At 33.0% G+C, this 15,592-nt stretch overlaps 1 protein-coding gene across 1 annotated transcript; it reads right to left on the bottom strand.

The window, feature by feature from the left end:
* Positions 1-58: 58 nt before the first annotated feature.
* Positions 59-12,137, bottom strand: LOC144469193 (uncharacterized). The gene is made up of 3 exons (XM_078179175.1): positions 12,035-12,137; positions 1,207-1,668; positions 59-588 (listed from the first exon to the last, which is right to left on the bottom strand). Exons 1-3 carry the CDS (start codon positions 12,047-12,049, stop codon positions 493-495), a joined length of 573 nt encoding a protein of 190 aa, XP_078035301.1. The 5' UTR covers positions 12,050-12,137; the 3' UTR covers positions 59-492.
* Between the last annotated feature and the right edge of the window lie 3,455 nt (positions 12,138-15,592).

Here is a 15,592-nt window from a genome sequence, read left to right as displayed (position 1 = left end):
GGACACAAAGGGTTTCTAAAAAAGTACAAATATATTTATTAAAATACACATACACAGGTTACAATCATTTACATCGATCGGAAATTCGCGAACATCATCTAGAAAGCTTCCTAACAGATATCAAGGGACGTTCATTTTCAAAAACACAGACGACGAACGGATACAAAATTTGTGGTTGAATATGTTTTTACTTCCGGCATTCGATTACCTCGTTGGTTTCTCAGAAAATTTTGCGCACATAACAAATCTGTGTCTTAGGGTGTTGCGAGCAAGTAGCTAGAAATGTACAAGGCTAAATGGTATCGACATCTAAATCTATTCAGGGAACCTATAATGATTAATACCGGTAACACTTTTATTACCTGTTGCCGCAACGTTTACGAGATCTCGTAATCGATGAGCAACTATTTAGAACAAAGTCCCTGTAGTTTGAGATTCATATGTTCTGAGTATTTCGTTCGTAGGAAACGAGTTTATGGGAAGTAAAGCTATTTAGTAAGGACCACCGGAGCTCGATGGAGGAGCGCCATAATTGTCCGACGGTGGCGATTGTGGGGGAGGTCCGTATTCCGCGCTCTGTTGCTCCTTCTGTAAAACAGTGGAACAAGACATTGATTATCTCCTTCTATTTTCATTTGAATATGCCAGAATAATATAATTTCTCTATTACGAACACGTTTTAACATCTTATTATTTTTTATAAATTATGATCTTGTTCATAATAATCCCCTTCGTATAACCTTACTCTGCTATTAAAATTCTCAATGTAATTTCTAAGTATGTATTACAAAATGAAATTAACAGTAAAAGAAATCAAATAACTAAAATTAGAAATTTTAGCACCCTTGAAAAATTAAAAAATTTAAAATTAAAATTAATTTTTAAAATAAATTTTTAAATTAAAATTTATAAAGATCTATAGAATTAAAAATTTAATAATAATTACCCTTACTTTCACAAATATCTATTATTATCTGCTATCTGTTATTACGTTTAACGAAATACATATAAATACAATAAGTGTTCGCCATAGACGATGACCGATTTTCAAAATCTGCAATTTTTTAATACTTATACCATCTTTTAGAAATTCATTTGGAAATAGTAAGCATTTCGTAAGAAAGATATGTAACATTAAAGATAACATGCAAAAGAAAAAGAAATTCTCCCCGTAATTGGTCGAAAAGCACGAAACAATATCCTTACCTGTGTCTTGTATCTGATGAAGTAGACTTCGGGTTTGCTCGGTTGCGTGGGCGCCTGTGTGGGCAGCACGACTTCCGGTGCTTCTTCTGGTTTCTTCACCAGCACGTAGATCAAGGTCTTTTCTTCGTCTTGGGGCGGGAGCGGTGGCAAAGCCGGAGCCGTTGGCGTTGGTGGCGTTGGCGCCTTTATGAACACGATCTTGTAATGTTTCTGTGGTGGTGACGCGGGCGGTATGTATTTCGGTGGTTTGTATTCCGGTGCTTCCGGTGGCGGCACGTGGACGTAGACGTGCTTGTGAACGACGGGCGGTTGCTGAGGAGGTCCGTAGCGATCCGGAAGCGAAGGTGGCCCATAACTGCCGGGTCCGCTTGGGCCGCCACCGCTTGGTGGGGGGAAGTAGGAACTCGGTGGTTCCGGAGCGGGTTTCGAGTACACTGTGGTAGCTACTAACAGTAGCGTCGTCTGAAAATTAATGCGAAAAGAACATCGTTAGCGTCCATATTCGAAATACTTTAACTCAGATCATGTATAGCAGATTAATATACTATGATTTCTTCATTTGGTGTAAGTGAAAACAACAATGGCTATGTTCAAATTATTCATTCCCATATGAATCTAAGGAGAGTATCCTCTAACAACTCCACTGTACTTTTAGCGACAAGGAAAAATAACGAGTAATAACGAGTACCTGCAAGTGAAAATCTTTTCTCAATGTTAAATATAGCGTGGCGTCTGTTAAAAACGCTAAAATGGCATGTCTCACACATGGAATCGATCTTATCAGAAGTATCGGTTCTTTAAGATTAATTATTAAACAAACTCAGAACTGCGTCAGCAGAATACTTAAATACAGGTTTGATGGTACAGTATTGCCAGGAATACTAAAAAATATTTTTCAACTTGAAATATATCGATTTTCGATTAGCCAATATATTTTGAAGACGTTTCTAGGCACGTAATTAATAAATTAAGAGTTAAATAGGGCATCGCGAATTTAATAAAATCAAATTCAAAGATGACTAGGTATAGAATAATAATATTGCCATCTTTGTATTTTTCATTTTATTAAATACGCATATTAATAATACTAATCAATTGAGAAGTGTAATTTGATACGCTTGAGTGATGCAAAATCATATGGGACATTTATATGAAAATCTAGATTATCGAACAATTAAGGTGGCAAAATAAAAGAAAGTTTATCCGTTACTGGTGTTTAACGTTTTTGTCCCAGCGCGTAATTAACACTTTTAACATAATTTCTCTTTAATCGTATTCTCTCGGACAACGTTTTCACCGATAACCTTCCACGATTCGAGACCGAGTGAAATTTCGATATCCTTGTTTCGATTGCAAATCTGCTGCACCATTCATGCAATTTATGAAAGCGTCGACCGAAAATAAGTATCTCTGTTCCACATATAAAGATGTCGAGGTCGATAATCTGACTATTCTCGGAATAAACATTGTATAATATTTCACAATAACCACAGAATTGTCGAAAAGATTTATTTGACATCGTTGAAATAAGTCTAATTATTCAAACAGTAATTTATACGTATATCTGTACTATTATCTGTATTGAAAATAAATTAAGACAATATACATGTTTACATTATCATCCATTTTTCAAATGAATTGGTAATTTACATGTCTACACTATGATCTCTGAATGAGTTAAAAATATACACACCTAGACTACCTTTTTAAAGATTGATAAGTAGGGTGGACAGTCACGACTCTGAGCATCTTCTTTCGAAAATCAGATAGCAGTGCAAATAAATATATTGCTCTGTTTTTTCGAAAGAAAACAGCTGGCGTCATAATAGCTGTATCTACCATAATTATAGTGCTCCAGATTTGCAAGATAAGTGTGATTTGAACGGCTGTTACGACTTTCAGACATCTTATTTCGACATGTAGACCACGCTATGAAATGGAGTTATCTTTTTGATCTTAGGTTCTTTTAACCGGTTTGTTAACTGCAGCTGTTTCGTAGAGATATTTCACAAGTAATTTGTAAACAAATTTTGGATGTTGACTTTTTTAAGCTGCATAATATAAATAGTTATTTAAAGAATAGTAACAGCTAGCAACATATGTCTCGTAAATAAATATTACCATCGGTAGAACAAGAATCAACCTTATATATAGCTCGATATACTTTTCGAAGTTCCGCATTAATTTATTATGCTTTCCAATCGTATTTTATTTTTAACATCAACTTTCACTTTACGCACTACGGTAAATTCAATCTTTTAAAGAATTTGCGAATTCGTTGTTATATATTAGTGATTGTAGTATAGGTCGAGGTATAGTTCTGTTTTTACATCGATGTGAAAGAAATCGGAGCGTGAAGGGTTAATTAATTTGCAAGAGGAACGGTAAGAAAAACCAGTCGATTTCGATAGAGATCGGGCACTTGTTGCCCGCAGCCACCCGAAGGTAATTCGTGCAGTAAAAAAAATTGGGAAAGCGGATTCTTCGTGGTGTAACGTGTCCTTCGACACGAGAAATTGGTGGCATGCGATCATCGACTCAGATTTACTCCGTGACTTTGCGAACAGTACTTTCATATGTCAAAAAAGTGATAAATGCGAGCAGCAATTTGGCAAACGGGACTGTCTCTTCGAAGTATGCAGTTCCTGTTGATCGTATTGACGGGCAACAAATTATTAAAACGCGAGTAATCTTCATTTGGAGAATTGTTGAGCGTTAATATTGGAATTCGTAAAACATTTTTAATAAGTTAATTATTAGACAACTTGTAACTATACATTACTATACGTTAATTTTTATACAACATACAATCCAGTGAAACATTTTTTTCAGAAATAGGCCAAGATAAATTAGTAAGATTATTAATAAGTTAAATTTGAGAGAAAATGTAATTATATATTGTTATATGTTAATTCTTATACAATATACAATTTGTTGAAATATTTGTTTAAAAATAGCTGAGAATAAATTAGCAAGATTATTATATGTTAGTGACAGTTTGCAAATATCATTCAGTGAACACAGCCCTTAACAATGTATATATGTCTTTTGCTATTTGTTAATGACAAGAAGAAATATTTATTAACCGTGACACAGCAATAATTTATATAAAACAAGATAACATATTATGTACTGTAGATTCGAATATAGTCGTCTGCGAATCGAAACATACTAATTTTTCTTTGTCACAGTTTTTAAAAAACGTATTTTACAGTTCACCAGAATATTCATCAGGTATTATATACAACATCTGCTCTCTTTTTGATAGAGCTCATATAATGGAACTTAATTTTTCAATTCAATGTGTCATCTTTAATGGTCAATTAGGTCTAATTGACCATTAAAATTAATCAAGCAGAGCTATTAGTTTCGTGGTTATTGACGTAACGTATAATCTTCGCATCGATGAAAAATTCAGTCTGCGTGAAAAACACGTAAGAAATTAATCTTTATTCAGTATTTGTCATATTAAAAATCTTGTTAGTCCTGAATCGAGAAAAAGTTTGATGAATAGTAAGTAAATACGATGTTTAGAGCGTGAAATAACTAGATCACGCATTTTTATGCCAAACAAGAATAACGTGAACGAGTTTCAAGATACAGAATCTACGTAGGTATTTATTTTACATCTTAATAACATTAATAATTAATTAATAATAATGTAACAATATCGTTAAATTCATCGGACAGCTATAGTGTTTTTTGTTTTTAACCGACTAAATTTTTGTCAGAAGTACGTAAAATCATTTATATAATGACAATGATACCTTTCCATAATCAGTGAATAACTATTATTTGAAATTGTTTGATTCGTTAGACAATGGTTAAGTAACGCTAGTACGCGGAACAACATACTTTTTTTCTAACAATTCGATCGTGTTTCACCGAAGCGCCTCATCGAAACGGAATTCACATTTTGAAACAGAACAAAAGGAGAATGAGATCATTATGTACAGAACTACATAGTGTAATTAAGCTATCGCGCTAATTATTTCCAGCGGGTACATCTGGAAAAATAGCCGGCATCTTTTACTTTTACTTTCGGGTTCTAGCTTTCTCCTTTCGAGACTGCCCGCTCTATTTTTTCCTTCTATGTTGAACAACTCGTTCTATTGCATTGTTTCTGGTTAGTTGATCCTTAATTTTTAATTTGCTTACGAAATTTATTGAATAACATGCTTAATCAACGACCTGCACGTTATACAGCGGATTTCAATTAATGACTTTGTTTGCCCGCTTCATATTTCGCTACATGTCGTTTTATTCTTCGCGTTCATCAACAACAATATCGATCGTTCGCTGTGCTTTTACAGGTGAAAACGTACGAAACAAAAATATATATTCTTCTGAGGAAAATGTATCCTTCGAAAGGATACACGATCCTTCAATATATCGATAAATCGTACGATTAATTAAAACGTTATATCGACATGCAGTGTTGAATATCTGCCACGAAATTAATGGATATCGTTAATTAATTTTGTAGACTGCGAAATGTAGAAAGTGATTGCAGCAGAGACTTCAACGATTGAAATCGTTTTCCACGAATTAAATTGTTTTGTAATAGTACGAATTGCAAGAATATCGTTGCAAAATTAGCAGCTTATATATTTGCAAGATTAGCATAATTACAATATAAGTTAACCTATTGCTGCTTACTATCTGAAATAATAGTTGGTTCAATGTTGAAAAGTGCTAGTTTATAACCGTCGTGAGAATAAATTATGCGAATAGAGATTTTTATCCAATTTTATCAGTTAATTGTTGAAAGTAATACGCAAGCAATAAATCGACAAGCGATGAAAAAACACTTTCTATTCTATCGTTTTTATTCGAATTAATTATTTTCAATATAGATTCCTGTACGAATAAATTCTGATCCGAATGAACTTCTGTGCGAATGAATTCTTATGCGAATAAACCCCTATTCAACTGAACTATTATTCAGTTAAATTTTTATCTAGATAAACGTCTATTCGATCGGATATTCATTCGATAGCGTCGAATAAAATTTTATTCGTCGGTCGTTGTCTCTTGTCCGTAAAATTTCGCTCGTCCGATCCTAACAAATGAGAACGCAGGTGTGAGAGAGTAGACCGTAGAAGCAAATTGTTACGTTTAACGTAGCCATCGTGTCCGAGCGGCTCTTTTTTCTACACAGGAAGCGCTAGGCAAGGAGTAATCGGCGCATCTGGACGGATAATGAAACGGTCGTTGAGCACCGGCCACGGCGAACAGTGAAATTTTCTCGAAGATGCGTAAACCAGTTAAAGAGCCATCAAGATCGGTAGCGGCTAGCGTTTGCCGCGGTTCCGTTCAATCCCGTTGCGTATTAGGAGAAGACCGGTTACGTAAACCATCACAATTTAACATGGTAGAAAATCGGTTGCGAAACGAACGGGAGCGTACCCTCGTTGCGTTTTCTGGTACATATCTACGCGAAGCTACGTGAGGACGCGCACCGCCTTACTACCTACACGGAATACGCGATTAACTTTCTTCGGGAAAACTATTTCGGTACTTTCGTGCGACCACACGCCGCCGCGCCACTGGGACAATAAATTATGTTCGCGCGAACGGCTTCCACGAAACACCTTTTCCGCGTAAAAGCGAGCAATATTACCGTTTAATGGTGCTGTAACAAATTGATTGGATCCTTTTCCGAGGATGTGTCCGCGTTGCTCGAAATTAGACCGGTCTCGCTTCTTCGATTTTACGATTATCAAGAATTATGGCGACACTTTCACTGAGAAATAATGGTGGCTCAATTTCTTCGGTCAAGCATCAGTATTGCGGATTGATCCTTTCCTTGATAGCAGGTTCGTTAACAGAAACGGTTTTACTGGTCTGATTTTATAATTGCCGAAATTACAACCGTATTTTCAGTGAGACTTGTTCACTGAATTGTTTCATTTAAGTCGGTCCTACGTTTTGTACATTACAATTTACAGAAATTATAAAGACTCTTTTGGAAAAAATGATAGTAAATTTCTTAATCCAAGTACGCATTGTAGCGTTTAATCTTTAGCTTAGTATTAAATAAATTAATTAAAATAAAAGGTGTGTCGTCTTCAAAGATACAAATATGATTTCAAAATAAGTATTGAATATTTATAAATATTCAGTATAAATATATAAATGTGTAAACATTCAGTATTTAATTAAATATTGACTGCCAGTGGTTTGTGATTACCGTATTTTATAGTACTACACTGTCGCGTAAGAATACTAATACTTGTTATACTAACAGCACTGTAACCGTACATGTTGGAATAGTTCAACACTAAAACAATCGTATAGACTAATATGATCAGTTTCACAATTTTTTCATTTTATAACACCGAAATCATAAAGAAACTGTTTTTACTGGAAATTAAACTTTAGAGACACGATGTAATCAAAATGAACTCTCTTATGATATTTTAATGAAGAAATACGGGTCGTTAACTTTTAGCGCTCAAAAGTTTAGTGCGAGTTACGTTTAAACAGAACTTTATGGTAATTAATCTGTTCAGATGTGTAATACGAGTACTTGTGAACTTCCTTTCATTTTTGTGAAAGGTGAAATGCAAAATGCGATCTTAACCGTTAGGGTTCTAGGTGTTGGCTCGTCTGGAAAGTTCTACACAGTTTCGAAAAGTATATTTAACAGAAATTACTTTTATAAGTTTATTGCTCCGTTATATTTGGTCGCAGTATAGTAATTTCACAGAATATATTGGCGTATTTATCTTCTTTTACTTTATACAATCTACAGAATTATAAACTTTTAAAATTTATTATAAAAGTTATTCTTAATATATTAAGAGTAATAATTATTAATTATTATCAAGTAATAATTATTCATTAAATTATTCGGTTCTTCAATTTAACCTTTCAAAGTTATGAAAGAAAATTAATTTATATTATGTTACGTAATAATAATGATGTATTCAGTTGCATTTAAAATTTTTGTATAGCGCGTAATTTAAATGATGACGGGGTTTTTCAATCGAAGAGAAACAGCTGCGAATAATTTCATGTTTATAGAGATAACGTTTGTGATTTGGAGCGATTTAACTATTTAAAAAGTAACTGTGACTACGAGAAAAGTTTACATGCTTGTATATACACATACACATATAGATGAATTAATAAGTTCTAGCTTTCTATAAATTCATCTGATTAGGATGATGGTTTTTTAAAGAGAATCATATTTGTAACAACAGATAAAAAATTGTTTGTGCACTCAGTTTCATCGAAATAGCATTATGCGTGGAAATAACACATTAAAGCAATCTAGATTGTTTTAGTGCATCGTTACACACAAAAATGATTTGTTCATTTAGAAAGTTGATCGCTTACCGCATTAAAATAATGCAAATAGAACAACGAACTGGCAGTCGAAGAGTGTTATTATTATAATAACTCAACATTTAGGGACAACATATTACAGAAAATAAAGAACTAGATAAGTTAATTGCGAGAGATGAAAGTTTACTCACTTTATATATTATTTATCCATTCGAATATTATATATTGATATATTGAAGTATTGAAGTATTGGTATATTGTTATATTCTTATAATTAATATATTTGATATGTGTGATGTATTGATTAAAAATTATTAGTAATAAAAAAATATTAATAATAAGAATAGAAGGAAATATAAATCGCTACTGTTGTTTCTAAATCACCATTTTTTGTTTGCGTAATACATCATGCTTATTCTCATGCGCGGCGAAGCACTAAAAAATCTTTTTCGGGTTAATAAATTCGTATGGAAACATATGTACAAATCGGTATCCTTCCACTCAATTTTTTAATTGGATTTTAATCGATTGATTTTATGCTTCAAATATTTAGTACACCATTAATATTGTGGCAACGCTGTATAGACTATATTGTATAGACAGTAGTATAATAATTTCACTTCATTATTTCTTGACAATTTTTTACTAAAATAATAAAAGGTTAACCATGCTGGCAGTAAAATATAATGAATGTATAATTTCTAATGAAAATTAGAATAATCTCCCATTGACGGAAAAGAAGCAATTAAGTTATTTTAATTGTACTCGAATATACTACCTTGCAATTTTTTGCTTTTGTCACTTATTTATCCGACAATTTTTATGTTCAATTATGAAACGATATTCATTTACTAATGTTAGATCAATTTATTTATTACTTCACGAGTTAAAATAACTTCCTAAATATAATAATTAATATAATAATATTCTAAATAAATAAATTCATACTTTTTTACTATATATTAATATCGTATACAAAGAATCATTTGGAATACTAGAGATTATGGCATTATCAAGTTTACTCTCTCAATATCTTATGAACGTTCGAACATTTTCACTATTTAAAAATTTATGAGAAACTGGAGAATTATGTAATAATAATCTCACTTATCCGTAAAATGTTTGAATCCCTTTTCTTTGTTTATTCAAGTCGTGCCAAGAGAGTACTAATACAAATATAGCCAACAAGAAATCACTGAATCAAAAAGAATGGCAGAACCGCGTGCGAAACGATTCTACAACGCCGGCGGATAAGTAAACGTTTTCTCTCGATGACTAAATTTAGCTAATTCGTAAGGTCATTTATCATTTTTTTTTTCTAACGCGATTCAAAGTACGAAGGAGTGCGGTGAAATGGAACCGAACTATCATTTGAAGACGCATTCCGCTTGACACGGTTCCCCGGAGTGAATTTCTTTGAGCGAATCGCTTTGCTAATTCGCCGGCGATTCAGAGCGTAAAATGAACTCGCACAGTAAACATTATCACACATTATCATAAATAAGAATTCTTTCAACTCGATTTCTTTCGGCCGCCTGAACCGCGCACCGTGTTCGCGCGCTTTGTTTAAAAGGAAAATTAACTTTTCATTCCGAAATAAGGATATTTCAGTTTCTCTGGCGCTTGTTCTGCCTCTATAACGCGACGCGATGATTTAGAGATTGTTTTCTAGCTACCGTGTTATTGAAAAACCTATAAATAATCTAATCGATGCTCGCAGAATTTCGACATTGTAGGTTCAACATCGAACAACTAAAAATTCGGATTTAATAACAGCACACCAAATTTTGAGTTTGCATTAAATCTTTGTAAATATATAAATATAAAATGTATATAAATTTAAGTATAAAAATATCTGATTCCGTGCAAATAAAAATAGTGATCAGCGACGGGTTAGAAGACGTTCGACTGGATAGATTTGAACGAATTGCCGTATACACGGTGACATATACATACAGACGCGTGAGAAATGATTTAAGTATACGCCGTACTCGTTTAAAAATCGCGAATCTCTGTGAAATAATAAATGAAAATTTTTTTGAGAACAAAGGTTTCGATTACGGAATCGATATTTCGAAACACCGAGAAGGGGACGATCAATTTCTGAGTGAAATTGTGAAATTCGTGGGGCGGTCAGAAAGGTCCGAAGTTGTGAGAACCGGTCGCCATCGATGCTGCAGTGGAAGTATTGAAAAATGGAGTTGCCGGGGATCGTGGGACTCGATGAAAGATATTACACGTTCGATTACACGTTGCGAAACCGAATTTTGAGCAAGTACTTTCACTGTAATTCACATTGCATTGCGTACGTATATCACGGCGAAAAAGTTCCTCGACAACGTGTCATCATAGCAGAATCGAAAAGCAACATTTCGAAATGTGATTAATGGTTACAAGACTCGCGGAAAAGATAAATTAAAAAAAGAAGAAAGCATTGTTATTAAAAAATTACGTGGATGTGTTGTTTTTGTCTATTATCAATGTACCGTTGTTAAGAAAGTCACTAGAGGCGGTTATAAATTCGATCTATTAGAATTAAACTATGAATGTTTATACAAAACAAGATAACAATCGGTAAAAAATTTTCTTCTAATTAATATATACTAATAGTAAAAATATAAAAATAAACTTATTTAACGTTGATAATAATATACTTCTTTTAATAAGCCGATATACCGGCATTCTTAAAATCGTCAAATTCTTTCACTGTTTTATACTTCGTCAATTAATTTTTGTCTTAAATGCATAAATATTCACGGTATAATTATAACCTGCGAACGAATCGACACGGATCACTTAATTCATTTGTCCCCGAAAGTGTCACAGAGTGTACATGCACGCACGAAAATGTGGTACGCGTTGCGATTTCGAACAACCATTGTTCAGTTATAACTATTGATTGTGTATCTTTCTACGTTCATGATCAAATCCAGTAGTTGTAATTTAAAATAATGTAAAAATAGTGAGCATTTTAAAACGTCGAAGCACTCACTATTATTATATCTATTAAAATGATTAAAGGTCCTATAAAGTTATTGCTATGTTCTATTCCTAGAAAACAATGCGAACAATGTTCGTTCTAATTATAACAATAGCAGCCGAAACTAAACTTAATAGTCTTTGTTTTACACGATATCAGAACAACAACAAAAGTCGAAGAATGTTTCAAATTGTTGAACGTCGTGCCGCGAAATTCCGTGTGTCCTTTACAAAGTACACTGACGGACTATGTTCGTTTCGCACTGAACCTGGCTTATTTTCAAATTGTTACGAAGACGACGCCTTGTGAAGCGATTGAATAGATGTCATTGTTACGTTAATCACTTTCCGTGCTCGGCAGGTTCAGCGTTAATTTACAAAACGCGCGCGCGATCCCGAACGGCCGAAAAGTTCACTTCTAATCAAACAAAACGATCCCTACGGTTTCGAATCGACGCCCGATCACGACCGCGCGATCGTGAAATTTCGTTCTCGTAGACAATAGGATCCACCGAATTTTCGTGCGGGGCCACAATGTTGGAGCGGAAGAACTCACCAGATAGAGCAACATGCTCGCTCGTTGAATTTCGCGGGCGACTACGAGGGTATACGAGGCCGAAACGTGGACGTCGCGAAGAGGAACGTCTTTCACTGGCGATCTTTCACCGTTGTGTTGGCCGGATCGACACATTCGGACTTTTATACGGGCCCGAAGAGGGGAAAAGGAGCATCCTCGATCTTCTTTCTTCGCCTGTTCAATCATCGATCGGTCGATCCTCGTTCACAGGACTACGTAACCCTGATCTTATTACGATCAACGGCATCCCCGGCTGTTCCTTTTTTTCCCGTTCGTCTGCCTTAGACGAATCACGGAGAGGCGAAATTTGCGATTAGTCCTTAGGAAACGTTGCGCCATCCGAACGACTAGCATTTGCAATTAGTATGCAACTGCAAACAAAAAGGTTTCATTTTTGTGTATCATTTTTATTTCATCGGCTCGAAACGAGTCTGTTTGGGGAGTCTGTGTACGATCTTCGTGACATTTCGTCGTTTAACAGATCGCGACGAGTCTCGGGTAATTGAATTTTGTTTATCATGGTCGGATTCCAGAACTTAGTGCGGTGCACGCGGGGTGGCAGTGAGCCAGTTTCGCTATTTTACGTAATATTTATACAAAAAATAGGAAAAATATTTTAAATAGAAAATATTTGAAATCTGTGCTAGTTTAAATGATAGATTTTTCATAATATAAATAAAATAATATTTCGAGTAGGACATAAAATTTCAGCAAGTAAAATATTTTATATCAATAATTAAAATCTATAATGATGTGAAACGTAAAGTAAAATAGTTAGGTATCTAAAGCCGAATCATGAAATTAAATATTTTATTTCGGTAATCTTAAACATAAAATGACATAGTTATTATTTTAATAATATAAAACGTAAGATAGAATATTGAAAACAATCTATTGTATTAGATTATATTGTAATTATAAATTATACTGTAAAAATTACACTACACTCGGACAAATTGCAAAATTATATTATTATAATGATATATAAATATATATTAATGATTAATAAATAAATGTATATTATAATGATTTATAAATTAATCAACAAATTGATGATAATATATTTCGTACACTCTTTGTACCACGAAGTCTTCAACATTTTTAATTTAATAAGAATCGATTATAATGTATACAAAATATAGTAAATTAAAGGTAGTACATAGAAAAAGTAATTGTAATAAATGTATATTATTATTAGATAATATTTTCAAAATATAGTAAATTAAAGGTAATATATAGAAAAAGTGATTGTAATGAATGTATATTATTATTAGATTGCGGATTTTAGTGCGAAATAGAAATTATCATAACTAATTACAAAATGCAAAAACAATATAGACCTATTTCTTAATAATTTTAATAAGTTAAAATTTTCAAGTTGTCTAAACACTTTTGCTATTTTGCATTTGATCTAATCATTGTTATTATAAATGAATCTAATCCGCAACCTAGTTATCATGCATCTACATAATTAGATTTTTTCACAACCTGTGAACAAATATTATTGTTCATAATACTCAATATTTCATGCATAGACAGGTATAATATCAGACGTACTGTAGTGTTGCCATGAATATTATTATGAAACTTCCGATGAAATTAATTTAGTGCGTCACTTTACCGAAACCATTTCAAGAATTTGGTGAATTCGATTTCGTACATTCAGATTTATTCCGAAATATGCAGATTTATTGACTAGTTTCACAGAGAGAAAATAAAGCTATTTATAACTACAGAACTGTCCACAATAAAATGTGTTTACAATTGATACGACGGTAAAACCGGACACGGAAAATGAAACAGGGTCACGAGACAAAAATGATGCATTTTTCATATTCGAATAGATTTTCTCACATATTTTACCTTGTAGAAAAAAACTAAGTTGATTTTAACGAACATAAAACAATGAAAATGAATTATTAATTCCTTCAAAATTAAAAATCATTTGACAATATCCTTCAATTGTTCTTATGTGAAGATAGTTTTGCATTATTTTTTTCATAAATGCATAAAATTCGCAGTCTAATTGTCAACAATTTTTTATTATATTTGTTATACTTCACTGATAAATAAGTACACGTAAATACAATGTATCAAGCTTGGCGTTGTTCTTCATTTATTAAAACTTTTTTCTTGTTTGTACAACATTATCGTAGTAAATTATTTATTTAAAAAAATATAGGTAATATAATAAAATTATTGTAATTTACAGTATACAAAATTTTAAATATGTACTATTGTCGTATAGGCAATACTATTAGGCAATAGTCTAATAAAAATTATTATCTAAAAAATGTTTAGATAACAAGACGTATCGATAGGATGTATCATTCATTATAAAAATAAATGTTCGAATAAGGGAATGTCTACTGTATAACTCTGCTTATAATTTCTCGCGTACGAGCATGGTATCACTTGCAATTACAAAATCGCGACGCCATTTTAAGCAAATATGTACTCATTAAAGCACCCAAAGATATACGAAAAAAAAAGTGGGGCTCATTGACGTCACTATCGGTGTCGCAACAATTTCGACCGTACATCCTCGATTTCAATCAATTTGTTCGGCTGTCGAACATAATTTAGTTATTCCGCTAAACTTTGCCACACCGATGGAATAACGATGCGGCATCCGAGCGCGAGCGCTCCATTAAAATTCAGGGTAAATCATGGCGACCGAAAAATCGTCGAATCCGGGGTATCAGCATGTTCGGTACGTGATATTCAAAGCGTAAAATTCGCCGGCATAATTTCGGGATTTAAATGCGAAACAAACGAAAACCAGAGGAAAGCGGAGGAGAAACGACGATGGGTTAACACTGTGGGCTGGAAACCCGCTTATCGGATTTTATTTTACATTTCAAGAAAATGTTTCTACATAGTGACCCGTTTGAATCAATCCGGTTAAATATATTCGAAATTGTAGGTGATGCTAAAAAGTATTTCAATCGAACTTTGAATGGTTTTCTAAGTATCTCCTATACCAATCTCGCGATAAATGTCATAATATTTTTGTTCGTCGTATTTTCTACGACGAGCTAAGTAGTCTAATAAAAAAATATATAATTCTATTTAAAAAAATATAGTTAACTGGATAGAATTTAAATGGGATACCTTATATTTGTTGGTAACTAAACTGATCTTTATGCAAAATAGTAGTTTTCAAAATTGTAAGAAACAGAGATTCAGTAGAAATAATTTTTTCTTTTTAATAATTTTGATCCGTTAAAATTTTAGAATAAAATTTTATTTAAGCCTATTGAAAACCTAATGCTCCTGGATAAATGATCGTAAGCATATTAGAAAAGTCCGCAAGGGTTGCAAGTCAAAGTGCGGAGTTTTAAATTGAAATCAATTCTAAATGAAGCTAGAAATTACATTTTTAATTAACCTTATGTATTGATAGACGCGTTTTCGGTATTTAGTTAGTGCTTAAGCATTGTCCAATCTATGTAGAAATGCCGCAATATTTATCTTAAAAAATGCCCTGCAGTATGCAACACTTAGTTCGTTTTATATGAAAGCTGAAACATTTAC

This window comes from Augochlora pura, chromosome 4 (assembly GCF_028453695.1).
Source record: "Augochlora pura isolate Apur16 chromosome 4, APUR_v2.2.1, whole genome shotgun sequence".
NCBI classification, from domain to species: domain Eukaryota; kingdom Metazoa; phylum Arthropoda; class Insecta; order Hymenoptera; family Halictidae; genus Augochlora; species Augochlora pura.
This window is presented reverse-complemented; position numbering and strand designations above follow the sequence as displayed.

Excerpts from the sequence above, each read along its gene's own strand:
- LOC144469193 (XM_078179175.1), bottom strand. Across the intron at positions 589-1,206 it reads TCATCAGATACAAGACACAG|AAGGAGCAACAGAGCGCGGA; the intron begins GTAAGGATATTG and ends ACTGTTTTACAG.